At 39.2% G+C, this 27504-nt stretch overlaps 1 protein-coding gene across 2 annotated transcripts in view; it reads right to left on the bottom strand.

The window, feature by feature from the left end:
- Positions 1-27504, bottom strand: part of PARN (poly(A)-specific ribonuclease) — a 167624-nt gene that overhangs the window by 32695 nt on the left and 107425 nt on the right. For both annotated transcript variants that reach the window (XM_081089783.1, XM_081089782.1), the window contains exon 22: positions 11606-11792. In XM_081089783.1, coding sequence (XP_080945909.1) covers positions 11606-11792 — 187 coding nt within the window. The remainder of the gene's footprint in view (positions 1-11605; positions 11793-27504) is intronic.

The raw sequence follows: 27504 nt of genomic DNA, 5'->3' as shown, positions 1-27504 counted from the left end.
TAGAATCAGGGACATAGAAAGGGAATGGACTGACTATTCTTGGGGGGGAAAGGGGTGTGGGAGATGCGGGAAGAGACTGGACAAAAATCGTGCACCTATGGATGAGGACAGTGGGTGGGGAGTGAGGGCGGAGGGTGGAGCGGGAACTGGGAGGAGGGGAGTTATGGGGTGAAAAAAGAGGAACAAATGTAATAATCTGAACAATAAAGATTTAATTAAAAAAAAAAAAAAGAAGAAGTTCTCCCACTGCAGACACAGATGATTCTCACAGCCAATTGGCCTGGAGGTCAATTCCTCCCAGTGATACCTACAACAATCAAGGCTTAACTACAACAAGACTGTGCACAAAGCCCACAAAGGGGTGCACCAATAGTGTCCACCTCAGGTAATTGGGGAGGCTGAGCCACTGGGCCCTATAGGACACCTAACACACAAAGCCACTCTATCAACACAGGGAAGCATAAAAAATGCAGAGACAAAGAAACAAGTCACAAATGAGAGAAATGGAGGAAAGCAAACTACTGGATATAAAGTTCAAAACCACACTTTTAAGATTTTTCAAGAATTTTCTGGAAACCACAGATAAATTTAGCGAGACCCTCAAGAAATCTAGTGAGACTGCCAATAAATTTAGTGAGACCCTCAAGAAATCTAATGAGACCCTCGAGGATATGAACAAGGACCAACTAGAAATTAAGCATTCACTGACTGAAATAAAGGATATTATGCAGAGTTCCAACAGCAGACTAGAGGATCGCAAGAATCAAGTCAAAGAGTTGAAATACGAAGAAGCAAAAATCACCCAACCGGAAAAACAAAAAGAAAAAAATCCAAAAATATGAAGATAGTGTAAGGAGCCTCTGGGACAACTTCAAGTGTACCAACATCCGAATTATGGGGGTGCCAGAAGAAGAGAGACAGCAAGATATTGAAAACCTATTTGAAGAAATAATGACAGAAAACTTCCCCCACCTGGTAAAAGAAATAGACTTACAAGTCCAGGAAGCGCAGAGAACCCCAAACAAAAGGAATCCAAAGAGGACCACACCAAGACACATCATAATTAAAATGCCAAGAGCATAAGACAAAGAGAGAATCTTAAAAGCAGCAAGAGAAAGAAAGTCAGTTACCTACAAGGGAGTACCCATACGACTGTCAGCTGATTTCTCAACAGAAACTATGCAGGTCAGAAGGGAATGGCAAGAAATATTCAAAGTGATGAATACCAAGAACCTACAACCAAGATTACTTTACCCAGCAAAGCTATCATTCAGAATTGAAGGTCAGATAAAGAGCTTCACAGACAAGAAAAAGCTTAAGGAGTTCATCACTACCAAACCAGTATTATATGAAATGCTGAAAGGTATCCTTTAAGAAGAGGAAGAAGAAGAAGAAAAAGGTAAAGATAAAAATTATGAACAACAAATACACATCTATCAACAAGTGAATCTAAAAATCAAGTGAATAAATAATCTGATGAGTAGAAAAAAAAGAAAAGATAATTTATTAAAATGAGAGAGCATTTACACACTCATAGGTGTAAATGTGCCATGCTTCTAAGAGGTAACTTAATACAGTGGGCTATGGATCCAAAAACACCTATAAAGTTAGAATTCTGTGTAACTTCAGCTAAATTATTTGGCTTTTCTGTGACTCAACTTCCTCGTCTATAAGTCAGGAATATCACTAAGGGTTACAATGAGTTATTACACAGTTTAAAAAACAACAACAACGATCTGAAGCATCTAGCTCAGTGCCTAGAATGAAGAATCTGCTTAGTAAATATAAGCATTCTCTCCTATATTTCACAGTTATCTGTAGATATTCCAAAAAGCATTCTGTGTGTCAGTGAGCTTTACACCTTTATACTGACAGGACAAAGAAAGACATAAGAGAGGTAAAAGAAGAATGATTTATCTGAACTAGAGCACTGGGTCACGAATCGATCTTTCACAAGCATCTGACTTTACAATATTCATGAGTTCCGTTACAAGGTTGATCATTTAAATTAGAATTAAACTCAGGTTAGCAGGTTAGTATGTTTTATTAAGGAGGCTAAAGAACACTAAGCCATTTGCAGTGTAAAGAATCACACTTAAACAAGAAGCAGAGTAAGAGTGACTTCCAAGCTATTTGGCAAATGAGAAAAAGAAGGTAGAGAAAAGTATGTGTTCATTACCATTTAGCTAACAAAAAGTGGGGGTATATTTATGTAGTTGTTTACATATTTATAAGAATGGAAAGATATACGAAAAACTAATAAAACTGGTCACTACAAGGGAGGGAGAAACAAGCTGGAGAAGGCGCAGAGACAAGCTTGGTAGATCTGATTGTGGAACCATATAAATGTTTTACACAATTATAAGACAAAATTAAATTTTTAGAAAGGCAATCCATAAAAGTAAATATAAAGCAAACCTAAATGATTACTGAGATGGTAGCTTAACCAGACAAAAAATTAATTACTTCAAATGACTTTAAAATGAGGTAATTTGATTGTTCAGCTCTAGTTAGATAAACTCTAGAGGCAAAAATTGCTACCAATATAAAATTATTTTTCAATAAGTACATTACTAGTAATGCTACTGATAGAGTTATTCTGAAACTATTATAGTATGTAGTAGCATAAACCAAGTAAATAATTAATTTAATATCATTATAAACCAGAATTTTCAACAAGGAAAAGGAAAAACAAAATTTTAAATAGATACGTTGTGGAGTCTAACTGGAATTTGAAGTATCAATATAAACTTTTTTTTCATGAAAGGAAGAAAGACTACCTTGCTAGCTCTTTTCAGTAAAAATGGCTATAAAACAACAAAGAAACCAGTATCAATCAACACCCTGAGAACCCAGATTATAGTTTGTAAATACCATTTCCTATCAAAAGGAACAAGCCCCTTAGAAAAATGGTTGACTCCAAATATAAGGTAGGAAAGGTATAACAAGAGCCTGGAATATCTTGTTAAGCATACCAGAAGTCAAAGAAACTATTAAAGAATCCTGGAATTGTATCAGAAGACTCAAAAGGCACCTCAAAATGGTTCTCACTGGTCATAACAAGATAATTAGAGCATAAAAAAGAATAGCACTTGGCTGATATGGGTCAGCAGTTGATCTTTGCCTCTGGAACCAAGAGGTCGCTGGTTCGATTCCTGGTTAGGGAACATGCCAGGGTTTCAGGCTCGATCCCCTAGGGAGCATGCAGGAGGCAGCTGATAAATGATGTTACTCTCTCAGCAATGTTTCTCTCTATACTTTTCCTTCCCCTCTCTCTCAAAATCAGGGGTGAGTGGGAAGAGATCAACCAAAGAACTTGTATGCATATATGCATAACCCATGGACACAGACAATAGAGTGGTGAAGGTGGAGAGGGAGGTAGACAGGAGAAGGCTAGAAGGGGTCAATGGGGGGAAAAAGGGGATATATGTAATACTTTAAACAATAAAGATTTTAAAAACATATTTTTTTAAAAAGCAACTGTAATGTATAAATATAAATATTTTTAAAAATCCATGCATAGACACTTTTGGAAGGTGCTAGCATGAAAACCGATTATTTATTCTGAAACTGTTTTTTAAAAGGTGTGTTGGGAATAGAGATTAAAGAATTTATTCTGCTTTTTCTAGATGAACTATATCTTCAGATAACTGAATAAACTATATATATATATATATATATATATATATATATATATATATGTATGTATATATATATATATATGTATGTATATATATATATAATTTTTTTTTTTAAATCCTCATCCTGGGTTATTTTTCCATAGATTTTTAGAAAGAATGGAAGGGAGGGAAGAGGGGGAGGGAGAGAGAAAGACACATCAACTGGTTGCCTCCTGCACGCACCCTGACCTGCAACTGAGGTACATGCCCTCGAACCCATGATACTTGGTCTGAGGGCCGATGCTCTAACCACTGAGAAACCGGCTAGGGCAAATTTTACATTTTAAATAAAAGCATTTGGGGTAATAAATTAAGAAGGAACAAACTATAATATTATCATTTTGCAACTCTTAATGAAATAATGAATCTAGCAATTGATCATTAATGGTTACTAAAATTATCAGGTGAAAAGCTAACAGGGAACTTCATATTGAATGAACCAGAATAGCAATATCTGAACCCACCTGATCAATCTTATCACAAAGAGAGACAAGTAGACATTTTATCCCACACAAAGTAACACAATAGGAAATACATAAAATCTTCTATGAAATATTCTTTTTATTAGTTCAATCCTGAATCTGACCAAGTTTATAGATCTAACTACCAGTTCATTGCAAACACAGAAGTCAGGGAACATGTTAAACAAACTTAAATTATGTTCCAGAATATGGGAAATTCTACAGAGCAAACAACCTGGTTTCTTAAATATATTGCAAAAGGATGAGGGGTGGAGGGAAGGGAATCCAGAGAGAGGGAATTCACAGATTAAGAGAGAAGTGGGACATGTCAACCAAATATAATATATGAACTTGTTTGGAAACTAGAGCTCAAACAAAACAATTATTTCAAAAAAATTGTGAGCAGGAAATCTGAACACTGACTGATATTAAGGAATTAATTTTTTATGGTAGTAGTATTCTAGTTTTGTTTTAAAATGCTGCTTATCTTTTTTATACATACATATATAGCCTATGGTTGAAATGATACCCTGTCTATGATTTGTTTCAAAATTATCTGAAGGGGAGAGGGAGAGAAAGAGTACTAATGAAACAGAACTGGACACACACTGTTGATACTTTGTGACAGCTAGATGGGAGTTTTGTTACATGATTTTCTCTGCTTTTGTACGCATTTGAAATTTTTTTTTGGTAATGAAAAATTTTGGTATTCTTTAAGCAGAAATTCAAAAAGGCCTCTCTTCAGCTTCCTAGGATATCACTTTTAAACGGAAAGATACAAGCTCTTTGATGTTTATCTTAGGTGTATGGTGATTATAGTTAAGACAATAGTCCCCTATATGGCATGCACCTAAATGCAATCAATCTGCTTGAGTACTTTCTTCCTTCAGGACAGGGCTATCCCAGACCTGGAAAAATTTATGGGGGTGGAAAGAACAGGGTTCTTCAGATCACCCTGGAATAAAATCCAATTCAAGAACTGTTTAATCTCCCTGAGCCTCTATGAAATGGGGATAACCTCTCACCCCTCACAATGTTGCTATGAGCATCACATGAGATAAAATGTGAAACACCTAGCCCAGAGCAAGCACTCAGGAAACTGACACTTGAGTAGTTATTTATTCATTCATTAATTCACCAACTATCTGAATACATACTGTGGATCGGACTCTAGGTTAGGTGCTAGAGATATAAAGACTCGGAAAACATGGCACCTGCCTTGAAGGAAAACAGGAAAGTAAATCCATGATTATAGTGGTAATGTATTTAAAGTTCTGGAAGGTTACAATATTTGGATCTAAAATTCTATATCCAGGAGCATTATCAATTAGGAAGGTGAAATAGAGGCATTTTTTAGTTTACTGACCATACAATATATGTGCAAAAAAATAACACACCACTAAGAAAAGAAAATTAGTTCCCTCAAAAAAATCTACACAAAAATGGCTGAGATATTTAGAAGATATTCTCCTTTGGGTAGCAAAGCTTGAATAACATAGGAATACATTTTCTTCTCTGTGGGCCCAAATATGCAGCCTTTCTTCACTAGAGAATTCTATTTATACAATCATAATAATATACATGCTATATAGCTACTGCCATCTCTTGGAATCAACTTCTCAAGAAAGCACAAAAATATAGATACAAAAAAGTAGTAAGTAGTATAAATAACCTAATTTAGTTAACGAAAGTGAGAAGGGGACAGAGAGCAAAGAAAGGTACTATATGTGTTTAATTTTTAATCTTATATAGAAACAATTAAGATATATTGGTCAAAGTTGGTAAGACTTTTTAGTTAAAGGTAGAGTGAAACCACCAGAAGAAAATGATAAAGTAGCCGCCACAGGAAAGGAGAACTGGGAATGAGGAGCAAAGATTCCCCTATACCTGTTCATTTTATATTCTCTTGTACTATGCGAACTTTTAAAAAATTGTGCATTTATCGCTTCAATGGTTTAAAAAAGTGTCATGGGAAACACTTTCTCTGCTAAAATACATGTAACCCCACAAGATCTACATTGAATTTGCTAACTCTGCTCAAATACAAGACAGATTCTGAGGTCACTAGACTAGATAACTTCTACAGTATTTTCCAGACTAAAGATCTATCCTAAGGAACATGCAAATTGTAGGAGGGTCATTTGGTTAATATAAAGATACAGATGTAATAAAATCTATTCCTAAACTGTAGAACATGAAGCAAACAAGAATAAAACAATAGAAAATTTCCCCAGAAAAGGGCAGCTGAGAACCAAGAACAGAAGCATTAAAGTTGAATGGAGCCAGGAGGAAGAAGGAAAAAACAAGAGATGGTAAACAGAGCTTCTGAGTGCATTCCTTACTGCTGAGAGGGAGTGAGCTTACCACCAGCACAAGAGGGCTGGTGCCCATGCTGCAGAAATGCATTCTTAGACAGCAGTGGGTGGTGGTGGGTCTGAAGGGGAAAGGCAACCACTTTAAGTCACAGAAGCAGTTAAGCAATTAATGTGTAAATCAGGAACCAACGCACAAAGGACAAAAAGGGCTGAGTTCAAGTTTCTCCTGCCACAGCCTAGTGATTTCTGACCATTTCTTGAAGTCATGAATACAGATGGTAGATGGGAATTAAAAGGCTGTACCCATTGAAAGGGTGAATAATCTTTTTCTTATTTAGTGGGCTGACTTCATTATTTAGTGTAGCTTTATTTTATTTTTATTTTTTGTTAATCCTCACCTGAGGATATTTTTTCATTGATTTATAGAGAGAGGGAAAGAGAGGGAGACAAAGAGAAACACCTATGTGAGAGAGACCCATCAATTGGTTGCCTCCTGCATGCGCCCCAACCAGGGCTGGGATAGAGCCTGCAAGTGAGTACATGCCCTTGACCAGAATTGAACCCCAGACCCTTCAGTCCAAAGGCTGACACTCTATCCACTGAGCAAAACCGGCTAGGGTTAGTGTAGTTTTAAATGCTTTTATTAGAAAAGAAGAAATGTAATAAAATCAGTGAGTTAAGTGCCCACTTTAAAAAACTAGACAAAGAATAACAGATCCAAAATAAGCGAAGAAATAACAAGAGTATAAATAAATGAAAAATAAGACAGAAAAACAATAGGAAAAAAGCCCAGTAAAGTTAATTTTGGTTCTTTTAAAGAATTAATAATCACCTAGCTAGGAAAAAAGAAAAGAGACACAAATTACCAATATCAGGAGTTTTTAAAAGAAAATAATTAGAGATCCTACAGATATTAAAATTATAAGGGAATAGCCTAAGCTAATAATTTTGTGCTAATGAATTTACCAACCTAAACGAAATAGAATATTCCTTGAAAAACACAGATTCCTAAAAGTGAAACAAAAAAACCAAAACAGAAAATCTAAATAGCCCATATCAATGAAATTGAATTCATAATAAAAAACCATTCCACAGAGAAACTCTATGTCCAGATATCTCCACCAGTAAACTCAACCAAAAACTTAAGAACTTATTAGTAACTAGTTTTATGAGGTTAGTATAATCCTGATACAAAAACTTGACAAAAATATAAAAGAAAATTACAATCTAAAATTTCTCATAAAGAAAGACATAAAAATCCTATGTAATAAAAGGATAATATGCAAATCGAACAGCAGGACAACCGGTCGCTATGACACGCACTGACCACCAGGGGGCAGATGCTCAATGCAGGAGCTTCCCCCGCTGGTGGTGAGTGCACTCCTACAGGGAGAGCGCTGCTCAGCCAGAAGAGGGGCCCATGGCTGGCGAGCGCAGCAGTGGTGGTGGGAGCCCCTCCCACTTCCATGGCAGCTCTAAGGATGACTGCAGCTTAGGGCCACTCCCCGCAGGGAGCGGGCCTAAGCCATCAGTGGGACATCCCCTAAGGTCTCTGGACTGCTAAAGGGCACAGGTCAGGCTGAGGGTCCTCCTCCCCCACTGCCCCTCCAGCACACGAATGTTGTGCACCAGCCCTCTAGTATTTAATAAAATATGAGCAAATCAAATCCAGCAACATGTAAAAAGGATAATACATCATGACCAAGTGGATTTCTACCAGGAATGCAAATTTAACTTAAAAACATCAATGTAATTCAAAATACTGACAAAATAAAGTACAAGAACTATATGATAATTTTAAAAGATACAAAAAGAGCATCTGAAAATATTCGACATCCATTCATGATACAAACTCTTAGCAAACCAGAAATAGAAGGGAATTTCCTCAGTCTGAAAAAGGACTTGTATGGACAACCTAAAAACCATACTTCATGGGGAAAAACTGAACTTCCCCTGATACTAGAAATAAGGCAGGGATATCCACTCTCCCACTTCTACTTAACTGTGTACCAGAGGTGCTAATCAGGAAAAAAGCAGAAAAAAGGAGTGAGACACAAATATTGGAAAATAAAATTTGTTACTCGCACATTAACATGATTGTGTATATAAAACCCTGTAGAATATTAAAAAAAAAACTATCAGAAGAAGTAAATTTTAAAAGGTTGCAGGGTACAAGGTTAACATACAACAATTAATTATATTCTATATAAAGGCAGCAAACAACTTAAAAATGAGTGACTTGTTTTAAGAAACTTTCATTTATAATAACATCAATAACATAAAATATTTAGGAAGAATATTAACATAAGACCTCTACAGCAAAACCTAAAAATAGGCCTAATGAAGAAACAGACAAGATGCTTCTAAAATTCATTTGGAATACAAAGGATCTAGAATAGACAAAATAATTTGTAAAAGAAAAAAAATGTTGGAGGGTTTATGCTACCTAATTTTAAGTCTTACTATAAAGTCACAGAAATAAGAAAGTGTGGTATTGGCATAAGAATAGACATAAAAATGAATGAAACAGAGGAGTACAGACATAGACCTAAATACCTGGTCAATTTATTTTAGACAAAAGTACCAAGTTAATCTAATAAGAAAAGAAAAAATCTTTTGAACAAATGTTGCTGAAACAACTGGATACTCATATGTAGAAAATTAACACTGACTCCAATATCACTGCATACACAAAATTAATTTGACATGGATCATGAGTTAAATATTAAAGCTAAAACTATAAACCTTCTAGAAAAAAAAAAAAACAGATAAGAAAATCATTGCAACCTTGGGGAATGCAGAGATATTTTGGACAGGGATAAAACCCACTAATCATAAAAAAATATTTTAAACCAGACTTCATCAAAATGATAAATATTTGCTCACCAAAAGACACTGTTAATAAAATGGACTCAAAACTCAAACAAATATATTTGCAATACATATATCTGACAAAGGAGGTATATCCAGATTACATAAAAGAACTCTTATAATAAAAAACAGTAAAAAGACAAATAACCCAATTAAAAAATGGGCAGGACACTGAAAAATCCACCTCAGAAAGAAGATATCTAAATGGCCAACAAGTACACAAAAAGGTGATGAACATCATTAGTCACCAGAGAAATGTAAATTAAAACCATCTTATATCCTCTAGAATGGCTAGAATAATAAAAATCACTAACAGCACTAAATGTTGGCAAGGATATGAAGCAACTGGAACTTTCATACAATACTGGTGGGGAGTATAAAATGGTACGTCCAGTTTGGAGAATTGTTTGGTTGTTCCTATAAAGTTTAACATACATCTAACCTAAGTACCAACAATCCTAGTCTTAGGTATTTACTCAAAAGAAGTGACAACATATGCCACAAATTTTTTTTTTACAGAAATGACCACAGCAGCCTTATTTATAATAGTCCCAAACTGGAAACAACCCAAATGCCCACCAAGAGGAGAACAGGTAAATGTATATTCATACAGTGGAAAACTACTGAACAATAAAAAATAATGAACTACTGATACACATTTTATCAGGAATGAATTTCAAAAACATGTTAAGCAAATGAAGCCAAACACAATACCATATGATTTCATTTTTTTTTACAAATTCCAAGAATAATAAAAATTAATCTATAGCAACAATTTTCAACCAGTGTGCTGCAAGAATTTTTAAAACATGCAATGCCAGACTATTTAGTCAGGAATACTGACCTCTTTTTCCTTAGATTGCCAAATAAAAAAATGACAGCAGTCAATACAACAATAGCTGTCCAGTGTGAATGAATAAAAATTATACCTATTTTTTGGTCAAATCAGCAAAAAAAAATACAATTTTTGTTGTGCTGCGTAATTTTAGTAATTAGTTTATATGTGCCCTGAGACAAAAAAAGGTTGAAAATCACTGATCTATAGTGATGGAAATTAGAAGTGGTTGCTTAGGGCTGCTTAAAAGGGGGTACAAGGAAACTCTGGGGGGAGATAAAAATGTCCTATATCCTGCTTAGGGTGGTGGTTACATGGATGTATATAACTGTTAAAACTCTATGCACTAAACATTTTAAATCTGTACATTTTATTTTATGTTAATCATACCTCTTTAAAAAGCCATTTACAAAGTATGGAGAGCAATACAAAATATTAATTGTGATTGCCTCTGGGTAGTGGGATTCTAGCTAATTTTTTCTTTTGCTAATTCACACTTTTATGAATTTTACAATCCTATATAAAAAAAGGCTAATATGCAAATTGACCAAACAGTGGAACAACCGGTTGTTATGACGTGCACTGACCACCAGGGGGCAGATGCTCAATGCAGGAGCTGCCCCCTGGTGGTCAGTGCACTCCCACAGGGGGAGCGCAGCTTAGCCAGAAGCCCTGAGCCAGGCTCACGGCTGGTGAGTGCAGTGGCAGTAATGGGAGCCTCTCCCACCTCCATGCTGTGCTAAGGATGTCTGACTGACCCACGGGGAGTGGGCCTAAGCTGTCAGCCAGGCTCCCAGACTGTGAGAGGGAGCAGGAAGGGCTGAGGGACTTTCCTCCCCCCCCCACCCCCCACCCAGTGCACGAATTTCGTGCACCAGGCCTCTAGTTTTCTATAATGAACTTCTCCCATCCCCTTTTTCTATACCTATGTTTTGTAGTTTCACAAAGATACTAAAATATTATCAGTAGTTAACTTCTGAAAGTAGGATTATGAAAAGCACTAAAGGAAGTATTCGTCAAGTTCTTGTTTTATAGTTGGCACGTGGTGCAGATCTCTATGTAGGATCTGAAGGGAATTCAGGAGCTCAGGCAGAGGAACATGGCATACTGAGAAGAGGAAGGGATCAGACACAACAGAGTTCAACTCTACCTGGCTCTCTCACTGAAACTGGTGGGCAAGTCAAGGAGCCTATTTCCTCACCTCTAAAACGGGAATAAGATGTATCCTGTCTGCCTCAAAAGGGTTTTCTGTGAGTGAACCAGCTGTGGTCGATAAAGCACAGAAAGAATTAAGGTAGTAGTAACTTCTGATATTATGGGAAAAGTGTTTTTAAAAAGTCCTTTCTCAAAAGTCAGATTTATTACTTACAGTCCTGTAGGAAGCAAGAAAAAAGATATTGCTAGAATAACTGTGCTTCTAAATCAATAGCCAATGATTCTTACCTATTGGTGCGGTAATAGTGATTCTGCAGAGCACAGGATATACACTGATTTAACCGCTTTCTCTCAATCTCCTTCCAGCTATCTTCTGGCCACTTTCTCTTGATCTGCTTCTCCTCGTGTTTTTTCCCCACATATTCAGCATAGGTCTGAATACGATAGCTTTCTGCGTATTTGCTGGTATTGACAGCTACAAGAAAAAGAAAAAATCATTATGAAAGAGCCTGACATAGCCCCGAGGTGCCACTGAGGTAGTCAAAGGAGCCCTGGATTCAGGTCTGAGCTCAGACACCAGCTCTGACACTGAGAAGCCAGGTGGCCTTGGGAACATTCCTTGGGCTCACCAAGTCTGTTTCCTCATCTGGAGAAAAGAGAGTCATTACTCCACAGCCTCACCCACAGTGTGAAAGTGCTCTGTAAACGTAAAGAACTGTCATGCTGTAAGTAAAAGATTAATTTTCAAAACATTTGCAGGTAACACTGCTGCTTAAAAATTATTCATTTCCAGAGTAAGAAAATGAAAACAACAACAAAACAAAACTACTAAGGGAAAACTGTAAACCTTCATTTATTTTGTTAAAAATAAAAATGGCAATAAAAGCAATCTTCACTGTCAAATACTGAAGTTCTACCATATGTGTGTGTCCAGTGTTTTGCATACATGATGTCTAATCTTCACAATACACTTACAAGGGAGGAACTGCTTTTGCTGATGAGAAAGCAGGGGCACAGAAGTCAGGTGATTTACTGCAGGCCTCCCCACGAGTGAGTGGCAGCAATGGGATGCAAAACCAGGTTACTTTGACCCTAAAGCCGGGGGCCTTTTTGCTGTTCTGCACCTCACTTCTGACTCTGCAAATACAAGAGATCCCCACAATGCCTAAGACATGCCTCTTCTCCTTCCGCTTTTAAAGACTGCTAATTCTCTGTAATGTGCCTCTGGCTGGCAGGAATACTTGAAAGCTGGATGGAGCTTATTCCCTCCTTGGTGTTAATGCTTAACTAAGGCCAGGTCAGTTTTGTTGCAATCCTTTGCTGTGTCCTCCTCAGAGGCCGGGGGGGATGGAAAATGCTGGTGGAGTGGGAGTGAGGACCCATGGAAGGCCTGTGGGTGGATAGGCACCCGCTTGCTGATTCTGGCTCATGCATTTTGAGCATATACTCTCCTAGCCCACTCACTGCCAACAGTTATTTCACACACTGGCAGTGAGACAGTAAGTGCCTGACCTTGCTGACTTGGTATCTGGGCAGCTGAAAAAGCACCTTACTGTTGACAGAGAATCCATATACCCAGTTCCAGCAAAGTTCTTGGTACAGAGTACTTCTCAATAAATATTACGTGAATGAGTGCAGGCAGAATGCAGCAACTGGTGATAAGCATGCAGTATTTGAGAACATCAGAACTGGACAAAGGACTCAATTATATTAGGGACCTGAAATCAGAGGGAAAGACAACTGTGTGAGAGGCAGATGTGCCACATATCCTACACTTGACGCTTAATCTTCATTCCAAGTGGGCCAGATTTGCCTAAAACTTCTCAGCACAATAGTGGATTACAGAATGTCATGCCCTTAATGTTTAGCTACTTAAAGAGCAAAATAAAACTACAGAAAAGAAAAAAAACAATTCTGTAAGAAACACAAATTATACTAAGAAGTTTGCTGCAATTTTCAAACATTCACTCTAGAGTTAAAGAGAAATAAAAAGAAAAAAGAACCATGAGGGTATTAAGGAACTTTCATAGTATACAGTCTCCCAAAGAAGTAGAGTAGTTACTGAAATGTGAGCTCAAAATAGTGTGCTCTGACTCACTCACAAGGAGATAAACAGGCATCAAATTCTGGAGACATGCTATTGACCAAAGTCACTCATATCAATCAGAGAACCACAGAAATAGGATCCTTTCTCGAAAACCTTATTCCTCGTGACAGTTACTTTTTTCCTACTTTCAGTGGCCACATTTCTGACTTTTCCCCTCATTTATCTAACCACCCAATAATTTCCATATAAACAAACACCATCCATCTATGCTTCCATCTAGTAATTGCTCACTGTCTGTCCAGGGACTATGCTAAGTATTTGATAAAAAAAAGACACAATCTCCATCCTCTTAAACTCACCCTGTCACATGCAAGCTTTATGTAGAGTTGATTTCCCTATATACCTGAGACTACCTACTAAAACAGGTTAACCTACCAAAATGATACACAGAGAACCCATAGAGTCTACCATCATTATTCTGTACTGACTGTTGGTAAATGAACACTTCCTGGATTTTCCTCTTTAAGTTTCATTCCTATATCCAGCATGTTCATTTTGCAAATGTCCCCAAAAGGGATGACATCTGCAATAATCCCTCTCTCGAAATTAACTTGGACTACACCAAGTAAAAGAGTAGGCCTGAGTCAGTATTCCCCATGAAAGCAAAGGTGATGACTGGATCGCAAAGGAGCCAAGATGACCTGTTTAACAGTGTCCAATTGTTTCCAATAATTTCACTCTCAGTGCCATGGACAAATGTTACAAACAACCCTCTAACCTCGGAAGGGGAATTTATTTGAGCACATTTGGAATTAGGATTGCTTAAAAGGGAAAACAAATAAGAATCCACTTTTCACTCCTGGCCTTCACATGGCAATAATTTACCAGCATTCCTTCAAGTCCCAGCAGCTTTGCAGCTCTCGGCCTTTAATCTGGAAGCTAAGTTCTGGCTCAAAGCCACCCTTCTAATGGATGAATCAGCAAAATGAATTGGCTGTCAGCTGTGTCCTCCAGTGATTCCAGCTTGCCTGTCAGAAGCAACGTGTAGTCAGCTGCTTGGCAACACTAACCTTTTCCAAATTTGTCAGGGAAATGATTCAAGGCCATCTTTTGGTCGTGCCACTTGGTTAAACCCACTGGGGAACTAACGCTAAGAGTCCTCCCTGTTTCCTTATAGGTGAGTGAGAGCAGTTCCTCCCACATAATAGTCTCATCCACTCACAGCTTCATTGTACTAAGTCCACTGTCTCTTGACACTCTGCACACATTTTAGCATTTAATCTTCACAATAACCCCACAAGGAAGGGATGTTCTAGTCATCACACAGATACTGAGACAGAGCATCAGGGAAGCTAAGCAGCTTGCCTAAGATCTTGTAGAAGAGCAATAAAGCTGGTTTGGAACAAAAACGGGTCTTTTTTTTTTTTATGTAATATTGCCATAGGTCTGCCATATATTTGTGTGCATTTATGTATTTATTGGATGAACAATTATTTTGTAAAATGATTCTTTTAGAAGTTTTAAAGATTTAAAATGTTTAGATTTTTTCTTTCTAAAAATTAAGAACTTTCCATTACTGTCAAGCGAAGTCTAAGTTGATAGATACATTATGTTTAAGGACAAGAAGACTTAACACCAGATGTAGATTCCTTCCTAAATTGATCTATAGATTTAATGTAACTGCAGTAAAAAAAATAAAAATAAAAATCCCAATATTTTAATAGAACATTGGAAAAAAATTAAATGAAATGAGAAACAAATCTGCAGAAAACAGAGCAGTGGTAGCCAACAGCAGGAGGAGGTCAACTACCAAGGAGATGAGGGAATTTCAGGGTGATGGAACTGCCCTAATATGCTGAGTGTGGTGGTGATTACACTTGTTGAAATGCAGAATTGTTCAACAAAGAGGGTACTTTTATTGTATATAAGTTATACCTCAATTATTCTGTGGAATTAGAATGGTTGATTCCAAAATTTAAATGGAAGAACGGGCCAATAATAACCCAGACATTTCTGAAGAAGAAAAGAAAGGGGGACTTGCCTGGGTAGCCAAACAAGCTTATTGTAAAGCTACAGTAATTAGGCAGTATAGTTCAAAGACAAACAAAGTGACCAATGGCATAGAGGAGCCTAGAAACAGACGTATGCATCTGTCAAAGTTTGCTTTAGGACAGAGACAGCATGACAGAGAGTGTGGGAAAGGAAAATTGGAAAAATTGTTTATCCATAGGAAAAAAATGAAATTGAATTCTTACTCACACTATGCCAAAAAATCAACTCCAGATGGATGAAATACTTAAATGTTAAAAGCAAACTTGAAAAGAAAATATAAGTAAATATCTTTCTGAGCTTAAAGTAGGAAAGAATTTATGAAGATATAAAGTGTTAAGCATAAGAAAGATAATAAATTTGGCTACATTAATAGGAAAACTTTTGTGCATTAGAAGACACTTTAAAGAGAGTGAAGACAATCTACAAAATGGAAGAAGATATTTGTAACATATGCAACTGATAGAGTTGAGCACCAGCATTCATAAAGACACCTACACATCAGTAAGAAAGCACCCAACAGAAAAATGGGCAAAAGACATGAAAAGCATGCATAGCCATTTCACACAAAAGGAAGCATATGACAATAATTATATCAAGAAATGTTCAACCTCAGGAAACAAGATAACATGTTGTAGATTTGTAGTGGGAGGGAGAGAGTGAAAGGGAAAGGGGAGGAGAAAGAGGGGTGGATGAATACAGGTGGGGAGAGAGATAAAAAGAAGTAAAACAAAAGGAAAAACAAGGAAATGATCAGCACAACATTTGGAAGAGTGGTTGCCCCTGGCAGGGAATCAGGAGGGCGGGGTAGGGTAGGAACAACAGGTAGATGTAATTTATTGGCAATATGTTAGTTCTTTAGTTGAGTGGTGGTTTCCTAGATGTTCATTACATCTCAACCAAACAAATTGTTTAGGTTTCTGTTGTCTACCCTGTCCAATTAAGAGCCATTTCCAATACAGACTGTCCAAATATGAAGGTCTATGAAAGACGAGGTTAGTTATTTCAGTGTCAATGTCTTCTGTGGTACGCAGCTGCCCCTGAATGGTCCAAGTAGTGTAAATGAGCACTGCTGTTGAAATGCCAGACTTCTCACACCTTCCCCGGGAAGCTAAGGTCATCTGTACACAGCCAGTTTATCAGACAGCTAAAATCAGTTCATGGTAGCAAATGCTGGGAGTAGGGTGGGGGAGCACTTAGAAAAATGCAGGACACACCAATATATCTGCATTTTTTTACAACGGCTATCCTCAACCAACATCCTGTTCTCAATTTCTAAGGAGATTACTTATATTCTTATTAATCCAATGTCTACAAGAAAGAGAAATATTTATCGGATACGTACTCTGCCAGGCACAGAAAATCCTGTAAATATTATCTTGACTTTATAGACAAGGAAACTGAGGTTCAGAAGAAGTGACTAGCCCAAGGTCCCAAAGATTATAAGTGGTTGGGCTGGGATGCAAACCAAAGCCTACATTCTTCTCATGACACGACGTGCACTGAAAGGGTCCTGGATCATATCACTTAGAGTTAAGACAGGCATATATACCTGTCTGCAAAATGATTAGAGCCTGTCCATCTCTCCACACAACAGTTAGAGAAGGAATCTACCTGGTATATTAATCCCACCACCAGAAGTGACATGTGCCAGCGTGGCCTCTGCCAGCTTTGCAGACCCAAACCCTACTCCCCATACACCAACATGGGCTTTCATGCTCAACGGTGTCTGCTTCAGACGCCCATTAAGACAACCTCCTCACTTCTCTCACAGCATCTGGCCTGGCCCTGCACTACTTTACTGTCATTCCAGGTTTTCACACCATGCCAGCATGACACCAAATGTTTTGTGTTTGCTTTTTTATTTAAATATGAACATAATGGATACAATGTATTATCATGTCCCATAAAATTTTAATCAGATTTTGGTTTTCAACAGCATGACCACTTTTCCACTTTTATCAGATAGGGAATGAAGGGTTTTATTTTGAATTCTACAAAGGAGCAAACTTTAAAATCTTTAAAGAAAGGAGTTAAGGCGAAACAAAACCAAACCACACCAACCTAATGGTCACTATGAACATTTTCCTCTGTTCAAAAACCTGACTCGGGATGTATTTCTCCTCAACCCATGCACAAGTCTCAGCAGACACTGAGGTGCAGGCAGGAATGGGCAATCTAATAGGAGCATGATGAAATATAGGTATTCCCAAATGTGCCAATAGGCAAAAGTGGGCAGGCCAGCCCAGAAAATGAGATCCTATGTTTTACCCTGTGCAGTCCATCCTTTCCCTACTGACAACATCCACTCTCTTCTGTAGAAAACCCTCAGAGTCTTCTAGATAAAGTCCCAACTTGCTAGTATACTATGCAGGGCCCTCAGTAATTACTTAGCCCTCACCTCAGCTCTTACTCTTTCCCCATATTTACCCAACAGGCCCAGTCGCCCTTTGAGGAAGGGACCATGCTTTATTCATCTGTGTAGTGCCTGGGCTCTCCCAAGGTTTTTGGTGGGAAGATTATGGAAGGAAAGGGGGGAGAGGGGGAAAAAACACAGCTTTTATATATGTTGGCAGCCTGTTCCTACTCAAGAGAAAAAAGTCTGAACTAGGATACATAGTCACAAAATATTCAGTTAAAAATCCCTGATCTAGTGGATGAAGAGCCCTGACTGGCAACAAGAGGAGGTGACTCTGATGCTAAAGAGCCGATTCCCTTGTGCAGTAACAGTCCCTACACATCACCACACCTGAGCCCGCAGCGATAAGGCCAATGGACTTGCCTCGGGTACAAGATGAGGATCACGGCTTGTGATTCCTTGTCCTTGTACTTCCTTCTTCCTGTGTGTACTTCTCCAACAAATGGTAATTTTTTTTAAAATATATTTTATTGATTTTTTACAGAGAGGAAGGGAGAGAGATAGAGAGTTAGAAACATCGATGAGAGAGAAACATCGATCAGCTGCCTCCTGCACATCTCCCACTGGGGATATGCCCGCAACCCAGGCACATGCCCTTGACCGGAACCGAACCCGGGACCCTCCAGTCCGCAGGCCGACGCTCCATCCACTGAGCCAAACCGGCCTCGGCTACAAATGGTAATTTTTAAAAAAGTACTGAGCCTGAAAGAGTGAAAACTAAGGCAATGAAAGAGATCCAAGCCCCATAAAGGGGACAGATGGAAACAATGAAGTAAGAAGCCGAGGCAACTTGATTCATTCATCTCTGCTTTCCCAAGGTATCCACTATAGCACTGATTCTGAGGGGGCACCCAAAAAGGAAATGAATTAAGGAAAAGGAAGCAGACCATGCTTCCAAATATGTGAAGTGCAGAGCATTCTAGCAAGAGAAGCTGGTGTTTACAAACACCTTCCACACACACCCCTCACTGGTTCCTTACCACAGTAAAGGTGGGTGTTACTGACAAGGCTGAGAGAAAACTCAACTAGCACCCAGTGAGAAGTGGCAGAGTAGGTGTAATACTGGTTCTGCCACCTACAAGTCATGCCTATGACTGTGTTCTCTCCACATCATGTCCCTCAATTAAAGGAAGACAGGCACTCATTTTAATCACTGTCCAACACCTCATTCTACCCCACAGTTCTCTAATTAAGGTCAAAGAAGTAGCAAAGAAAATACTCTTATTTTATTTTTATTTTATTTTTATATTTTATTGATTTTTTACAGAGAGGAAGGGAGAGAGATAGAGAGCCAGAAACATCGATGAGAGAGAAACATCGATCAGCTGCCTCCTGACCCCCCACCGGGGATGTGCCCGCAACCAAGGTACATGCCCTCGACTGGAATCGAATCTGGGACCCCTCAGCCCGCAGGCCAACGCTCTATCCACTGAGCCAAACCGGTTTTGGCAGAAAATACTCTTTATAAACTGGACAAAGGCTGACATATAGATATAATGACATTTACTTGAAGCCTATAATATAAAAAAGGGAGGTAAGAGAACAAAGTAGGAGAACCAAAGGTTCTGAGGCCCCAAAGACCTAGGTTCAAATCCTGCCCAAATCTTGACCTTGCCTGAGGCAAGTCATCTGCCTTCCTGGGCTTCTGTTTCTTTATCTGTAAAATGAGTATATCTACCTATTTTATAAGAAAGAGCAGAGAATATGTATGCAAAGCTTCTAGCATAAAACTGGCACATAGTAGATGCCTAATTAATGAGACTACTGCTGTTAAATCACAAAACATAATTCCGACAAACAGCACTATGCCCAAGCCAATATAAGACATTCTACAGAGACAGACTCAGTGAGCTGTAACTCGGTGAGCTGCGCCTGGAAGTTGGCTGGTTCCTGGGCGGGGGGAAGGGGGGCGGTCTTCCTGAGTTCCAGTGTTGGAGATTAGAAGGCCTTAGTGTACAGAAGTGAGGAGGCTTGATATACCTAGGTCTGTAATAGCTCATGGAATACAGCTATCATTTAGAATTGGGATGCAATCTAGCAAAATCTTTCCTATGTAAAAATGTGGAAATAAAGTGGAAAATATAAAAAGCAATATATCAACCATACTCAACATGTATAAAATCAAAAAATCTGAACTATAATTTTTCAAAACTGTACCAAGATCAAAATTAGTCAATTAATTTCTACTAAGTCTACTGACAACGCAATAGTCTGCTTTTTAAACAGTCATCATCATTCATTTATTTAACAAACACTGGTCCTAGGTACTGTGCTGGGTACTGGGGTGTGGCAGAAGGGTAGAGGCATTCCCTACCCTGAAGAAGCCCACATCTTCTAGAGGAGAAGGAATGGAAAGGAACGGACTGTTAAAGGAACACCAGGCAGGTAAGAATCAAGGTGAGAAATGATTTTAACCTGAGGAGGGCAGGAGGGAAGAAGAGACAATAAATACAAGATATTAAAAAGTTGAGTGTAAGGGGAAAAGGCTGCTATTTAAGTGTTAAATTCCCATGGCCTATAACAACTGCCTTAGCATTTAATGAATGATGTCATTAAGGAACATTGCTTCCATTAACCAGACTGGTGGTATGTGTTTTTTTCTTTTCATGATTATAAGCTGAAAAGTCAATGACAAAACAAAGCTGCCATTTATTGATTACTTACTATATAACAAGAATTATGCTGTTTTATAAATGTACTTAGTTCTCAATTGTTCATTTATTTATCTATTTGTTTATGAATACAGATACTGATGCATTAAATTCTCATTTGTTCACTTACTCATCTATTCATTCAGTCATGAACAAACACACCATCTTCTAAGACTAGGCAACTGGAGCTGTGAGGGTGAATCAGAAACACAGTCCTTGTGTTCAGTAGGGAGGCCAGGACAGTGTACAGAGCTCCACGTGTGCTGAGGCTTAGAAAAGAGCAGTGCTCCAGGGTTTCCAGTGGAGAGCTGATCAAACCTAGGACATAGGGACTGTTTCCCCAAAGAAATGACATTGGGGTCTTTCCTGAGACTTGCAGGTTGGGAGAGTAACGGTGTTAAAATCACTGAGAGTGGGGAATTATGTTCTAGACCCGTGGTCAGCAAACTTCGGCTCACGAGCCACATGCGGCTCTTTGGCCCCTTGAATGTGGCTCTTCCACAAAATATCACATGTGGGCGTGCATACAGTTCGATTAAAACTTCATGGCCCATGCACAGAAGTTGGTTTTCGGCCTGGGTGACTCTATTTTGAAGAAGTACTGTTGATATTTGGCTCTGTTGACTAATGAGTTTGCCGACCACTGCTCTAAACCAAAGGAAAATGACCTGATCAATCTCTAAGTGAGGAAGCCCTGTCTTGACTGAGGAACTGAAAGACAACCTTAATGTTGGAGCCCTAAAGAGGGAGCAGAGAGGAACCCACAGTGAAGTTAGAGCGAGGACACACCACAGAGGGCCTCGGCCATGCTAAGTGCAGCAAGAGGCCCCACAGGGTTAAGTCTGTGCACTTCTCCATCACTGTGGGTGAGGGGGGAAGAACAGTAACAGGAATGGAAAGGCACAGAATAAGAAAAGAATTCCTAATGGAAATAGGAACACAGGCATTTAATCATCATATAGATGGGGAAGAGCAGGCACAGGGCCTGGGAAGCTGCAGGCTGAAAAGGAGCAGGACTAGCCCAGAGAAGACGGTGTTAGAGAGCTCAAGAAGGGAGAGATCACAGGTAAGAGCAGAGGGTCCAGTGGTGCTATGGTACAGAGGACACTGGGCAGCTCAGTAAGAGTAAGCTCGGCGCTATGAGGGAATACCACATAGGATGAGAGTAAGAGGAAACAGTGGCAAGGAGGGTGGATGCAGGCCACTTTAATATGTCAAAGGAGAGAAATGATCAGAAGCAAAGACGAATTGGGGGTCTCAGGAGTTCTTCTCAAAAGATGGAAGGGATCCAGCAGGTTTTCATGCCCTTGGAAAGAAGTTCCTGGGAGGGCCCAGGGGTGAGGGATAGCGCAAGGCCCCGGGGAGGAGCTGTGTGGGATCCACTTGTGAGAGAAGGGAGGTGTGGGTGTAGAGCTTTGTGACCCTGGGGGTACGAAGCTGCGCCTGGAAGTTGGCTGTTACCTGGGGGTGTTGGAGGAGGTCTTCCTGAGTTCCAGGGTTGGAGATTAGAAGGACAAAAAGAGAGTAAAGTCCATGGGCTATTTACTTTGAGGACCCTGTCTGAGGTAGTGGCCTTCTTTGCAGAGTAACCAATCTGCCCATGCTCTTTTTCTCCTCAAATCAACCCCTCAAGGTGGGCAGTAGCTCTATTTTTACTCACACAAGAATAGGCTGAGAGAGGTTGAGTAACCTGCTGAGGGCCAAAATAACTAATTGGCAGAGCTGGATTTGAGTCCCGATCTCCCTATGGTTTTGATGACTACTTTAACCTACCCCTCAAAGCTGTCAATTAAACAGCTGCTCTAAACCTAAGTTAAACAAACAAAAAAAGGTTTTTCACAAGTGCTGACATACCTCTTAAAAAGATGGGGTAGTGATGTGCAGCAAGAAGGAATTTTAAAATGGACTCGCACAGGAGCAGATGGAGTTCCAAAGAAGTTTAGAATTGGAAGTTGAGAGAGAAAGAGAGAAAACCTTTTTTTTTTTTTTTTTTAAGACAAAACACATAACTTAAAATAGGAATTGGGAAGCAATTCCATACTTAACAGTCTTGATGAACTTGACAGACAGCTGAAAGGCCTAAGCAATTTACAACATTCTTCACACTTCATGGGAGAAAATTAAGACTGATGTCTCAACTACACAAGAATAATTTAAAGCAAAATCAAAGCTCTCCTAGACTATGGGAAATGGCAGATCCTAAACGTCAAGAACACTGAATAATTCTTCTCCAGGGAAGTACACATTTTTTTAGTTAGACTATTTTATGAGTATCTTTAAGGCTTACAAACATATCACAAAAGAGTACAAATAAGTAATAATCATGGTATAGAGAGGTCACCATGCATCAGGTGCTGCACTGGCTCTAATCCTAATACAGGGTGCCCCCAAATGTATACACACACTCTGAATAATTATAAAGGCAGTGCTTATTAAATTACATTTCATTTTCAAAACTGAGCCATCAACTGTTAGTGTATACATTTCCTGGGGGCACCCTGTATATTATTCTGTATTCTGTAATATCCTTACTAATCTTAACATATTCCCTTTCATCTCTAATTTTACTTATACAAAATAGCCTTGTTTTGAATACGAATTTGAACAAATGGACAGGTTAAGTCATTTGCCTGATGTTACTGTGCTTGATGGTGGTAAATGGCACTCCAGAGGAGTGCCTTTTACGCTCTGATGGCAGCACAGTGTGCAATAGGTTTTAAATTGCAATAGCATCATCAGACAATACCTACCTTTACAACATGGAACCCACTCTGATGTTTTCTATTCTGTTTCTTTCTCCCTCCTTTTTTTATACTGGTGTCAACCAGCACTGATTTCCTGGCTCACTAATGGGCCCTGACCCAAAATTTGAAGCACACCATAGCTCACTGACACTCACCTTTCAATATGGCATTTCTAGGCAACAATGTGCTTTGTGTTTTAAAAGGTTAATCAACAAAAGAACTTTTAGGACACAACCTATTCACCAATCAGAGTCCACATGTAATGAACTGCTGGAGATAGTGGTTGGGTCTAAAGTCAGAATTAAGCAGGGTTCTTTAATCTGGACTAGTTCTCGCTAACAAAGCTTTGGTTATCAGATACAAATACACACCAAATAAAAATGTACATCTCATACACCAAGACAATACTTTTGGACTACTTAACCTTGGCAGCTTGTGCAGCTGTTTATGAAGCACTGAATCCACCACAATATTAATACTATTGTAATAAAAAAAGAGTTCACCATCTTTTTTCCACTTCCCATAATCAGGCTTACAAAAAGCTTGACAGGGCATCACATTTTCATACTGAAAGGTTTCAATAGTTGAAAGGCTTAAAGTCTGTTTATAAACCAACCAGAAATGGGAGATGCTGTGCTGTAATATTTGCACTTTCATTAAATGTTTCTCTGTGGATGTTTTGATGTGGTTTTCGTTTGATAAAAGAACTTACTTACACTTTCTGACTCAGCTTATTCATTAAACAACTGAAATCCCTGAGGAAAAGGAGAAGAAAAAATGAGAATGACAGGCCCTTATCAGCCAGGCAGGGCTAAGCTTCTCACGTGCAAGATGAGTCATTACCCTTGGGAAGGAGGGAATCAGTCACCCAAAAAAGGCCTCTCCCAACCTAGTAAGAAAGGAGTTACAGAAATTACGTATCAATTCCACATAGATGGGGCAATTCTGCTGTGATTCTCAAACCATTCCTTGCCACACCACCACTCTGGAACCAGTCAGTACTCTCACGATGGCACCATGGAGCTACCCTATGAACAAGTCCTCCTTCTGGTCCTGCCTTTCATCTCTTCCCCAACTCCTCACCCCTGAAATCCATCTATAGATGTAGAACATTCTGAAATCTACATCAAATGTCCACTCACCATTTCAGTGTCTCCAGGACATCCCACATATGATCTGTCACCACCAAAAAGGTTTGAAAAAATGCCAATACAACTTCATTTAACACTTAGGCCAGCTGCCTCTGTGCCCTCCTGGAACCCTAACTGGCACTGTGCCAGCCCTTTGTGGAGCGTAAATAGGTTAACAGCAAAAGGAATGAATCCTGCTCTTCAGAGTACAGGTTGCCTTGGGACAATGAAATGTGTTTGTTATAATTGGCAATGTTTGACTTTAAAAAAGAAGTATACAGAAAGAGTCACACACTTTTTCAATGGGGAAATAAATGAAGAATGATGAAGTTAGTCTTATTTTCTGCATCAGTTTTACTCTTTCCCTTTGCTGAGACGATGTGCCCAACAGCTGATTTATTTCTCGGGTGGGTTCCATCTGCAGATTTTACACTAAAACCCTAAGGATTATCAAACCTCCCAAAAGGGCAGCACAAAACTGAACAAGAATTATTTTTTTATTTTAAAGTCCCATCTTGGCATTTAACACATTAATTCTACACTGGTACTATTTTTCGCCTTTTAAATTACCAACTTGCGGAGAACCAAGATGGCGGCATAGGTTAACGCCGGAGTTTGCTGCTTTGAACAACTACTTCAAAAGTGAAACCAAAAAACGGAAGGGACATCACCCAGAACCACAGGAATGCTGGCTGAGTGGAAGTCCTACAACTAGGAGGAAAGAGAAACGCATACGGACACTCAGAGGAGGCGCAGTGCTGAAGTCAAATTCTGAGGTGCGGAGTGCGCGGAGCGGGCTGGCGGCGGAGGGCGCGGTCGGCGTTTTCAATCGGGAGGGAGTCGCAGACTCTGAGCTCCAGATCCCGGCGAGTCTTTAGGGACCCAGACTCAGACGGGAGAAGCGGGACTGTCTGGCTTCGGTCAGAGCGAGTGCAGCTTTCTCTCCGAGGTTTGCAGCCGTTGCTGGGACTCAGAGAGGCAGAGCCCCTGGGGACAGGACTGAGAGCGGCCATAACTGCTCTCTCCGGCCCACCCTGTTGATCCTGTGCGACCGGCCCCGCCCAAGCCCTGCACAAAGGCATTTGCCGGATAGCCTCAGGCAAAGGCTAGATTAGCACCTCCCTAGAGGACAGAAGTTCTCTCACTGCTGACACAGCTGATTCTCATAGCCACTTGGCCTGGAGGTCAAACCCTCCCTGGAATTAGCTACAGCAATCAAGATTTAACTATAAGACTGGGAACAAAGACCACTAGGGGGTGCACCAAGGAAGCATAACAAAATGCGGAGACAAAGAAACAGGACAAAATTGTCAATGGAAGATATAGAGTTCAGAACCACACTTTTAAGGTCTCTCAAGAACTGTTTAGAAGCCGCCGATAAACTTAATGAGATCTACAAGAAAACTAATGAGACCCTCGATCTTATATTGGGGAACCAACTAGAAATTAAGCATACACTGACTGAAATAAAGGATAATATACAGACTCCCGACAGCAGACCAGAGGAGCGCAAGAATCAAGTCAATGATTTGAAATGCGAGGAAGCAAAAAACACCCAACCGGAAAAGCAAAATGAAAAAAGAATCCAAAAATGCGAGGATAGTGTAAGGAGCCTCTGGGACAGCTTCAAGCGTACCAACATCAGAATTATAGGGGTGCCAGAAGATGAGAGAGAGCAAGATATTGAAAACCTATTTGAAGAAATAATGACAGAAAACTTCCCCCACCTGGTGTAAGAAATGGACTTACAGGTCCAAGAAGCACGGAGAACCCCAAACAAAAGGAATCCAAAGAGGACCACACCAAGACACATCATAATTAAAATGCCAAGAGCAAAAGATAAAGAGAGAATCTTAAAAACAGCAAGAGAAAGAAACTCAGTTACCTACAAGGGAATACCAATACGACTGTCAGCTGATTTCTCAACAGAAACTTTGCAGGCCAGAAGGGAGTGGCAAGAAATATTCAAAGTGATGAATACCAAGAACCTACAACCAAGATTACTTTATCCAGCAAAGCTATCGTTCAGAATTGAAGGTCAGATAAAGAGCTTCACAGATAAGGAAAAGCTAAAGGAGTTCATCACCACCAAACCAGGATTATATGAAATGCTGAAAGGTATCCTTTAAGAAGAGGAAGAGGAAGAAAAAGGTAAAGATACAAATTATGAACAACAAATATGCACCTATCAACAAGTGAATCTAAGAATCAAGTGAATAAATAATCTGATGAACAGAATGAACTGTTGATTATAATAGAATCAGGGACATAGAAAGGGAATGGACTGACTATTCTTGGGGGGGAAAGGGGTGTGGGAGATGCGGGAAGAGACTGGACAACAATGGTGCACCTATGGATGAGGACAGTGGGTGGGGAGTGAGGGTGGAGGGTGGGGCGGGAACTGGGAGGAGGGGAGTTATGGGGGGGGGAAAAAGAGGAACAAATGTAATAATCTGAACAATAAAGATTTAATTTAAAAAAAAATAAAAAAAATAAAATAAAATAAATTACCAACTTGCATCACTGTAGACTTCATGATTTTAGGAAAACTATGTCACCTCTTTATTTTCTTCACCCATAATTTGTTTCCCTGTCATGGAAGGCCATTGCTACAAGCGGTGTTCAGGTCTGACATGAACACATTTAGGTGCCAAAGCAGCTTAAACAAATGCACTGACATTTCTCTAGTCAAACAAATACTTTATACACAGAGGAGCAGGAGAAGGAAAGACGAGAAAGAGGGAAAGTGGGACAGGGAGAAAGGAGGCAGGGAGAGCATGCCAGCATGAGAGTTTTTCCCATTTGATGAGTAAGTGCTTTTAGAAGGTGGCAACTCCCAAAATTCAGAGAACTAACAAGTTCTTCACCATTTGTGCACATTTAAAGAACCTGTGAAATTCTTTGCCAGCAGGAGAATAAGGAAATTTTTTTTAAAAAGTGATACTGACATTGTTCAGCTTTCCTATCTTCCAGTTGTTAATATTTCTAAGTTGTTACAAATATTCTTCTTATTTTCTACATCCTAAGGTGAAATTAATGTAGACCTTTTTGTCTATTTAGACAATGCAAAATAAGCTGGTTAGATTTTTAGAAGTCATGTCTTGCATTTGAAAACATTTACATACTAATAACCAATACAATGGCAAG

This window comes from Myotis nattereri (assembly GCF_964212035.1).
Source record: "Myotis nattereri genome assembly, chromosome: 4".
Classification (NCBI taxonomy): Eukaryota; Metazoa; Chordata; class Mammalia; order Chiroptera; family Vespertilionidae; genus Myotis; species Myotis nattereri.
The sequence above is the reverse complement of the archived record's forward strand: the minus strand, read 5'-3'. Positions and strand labels throughout refer to the sequence as shown.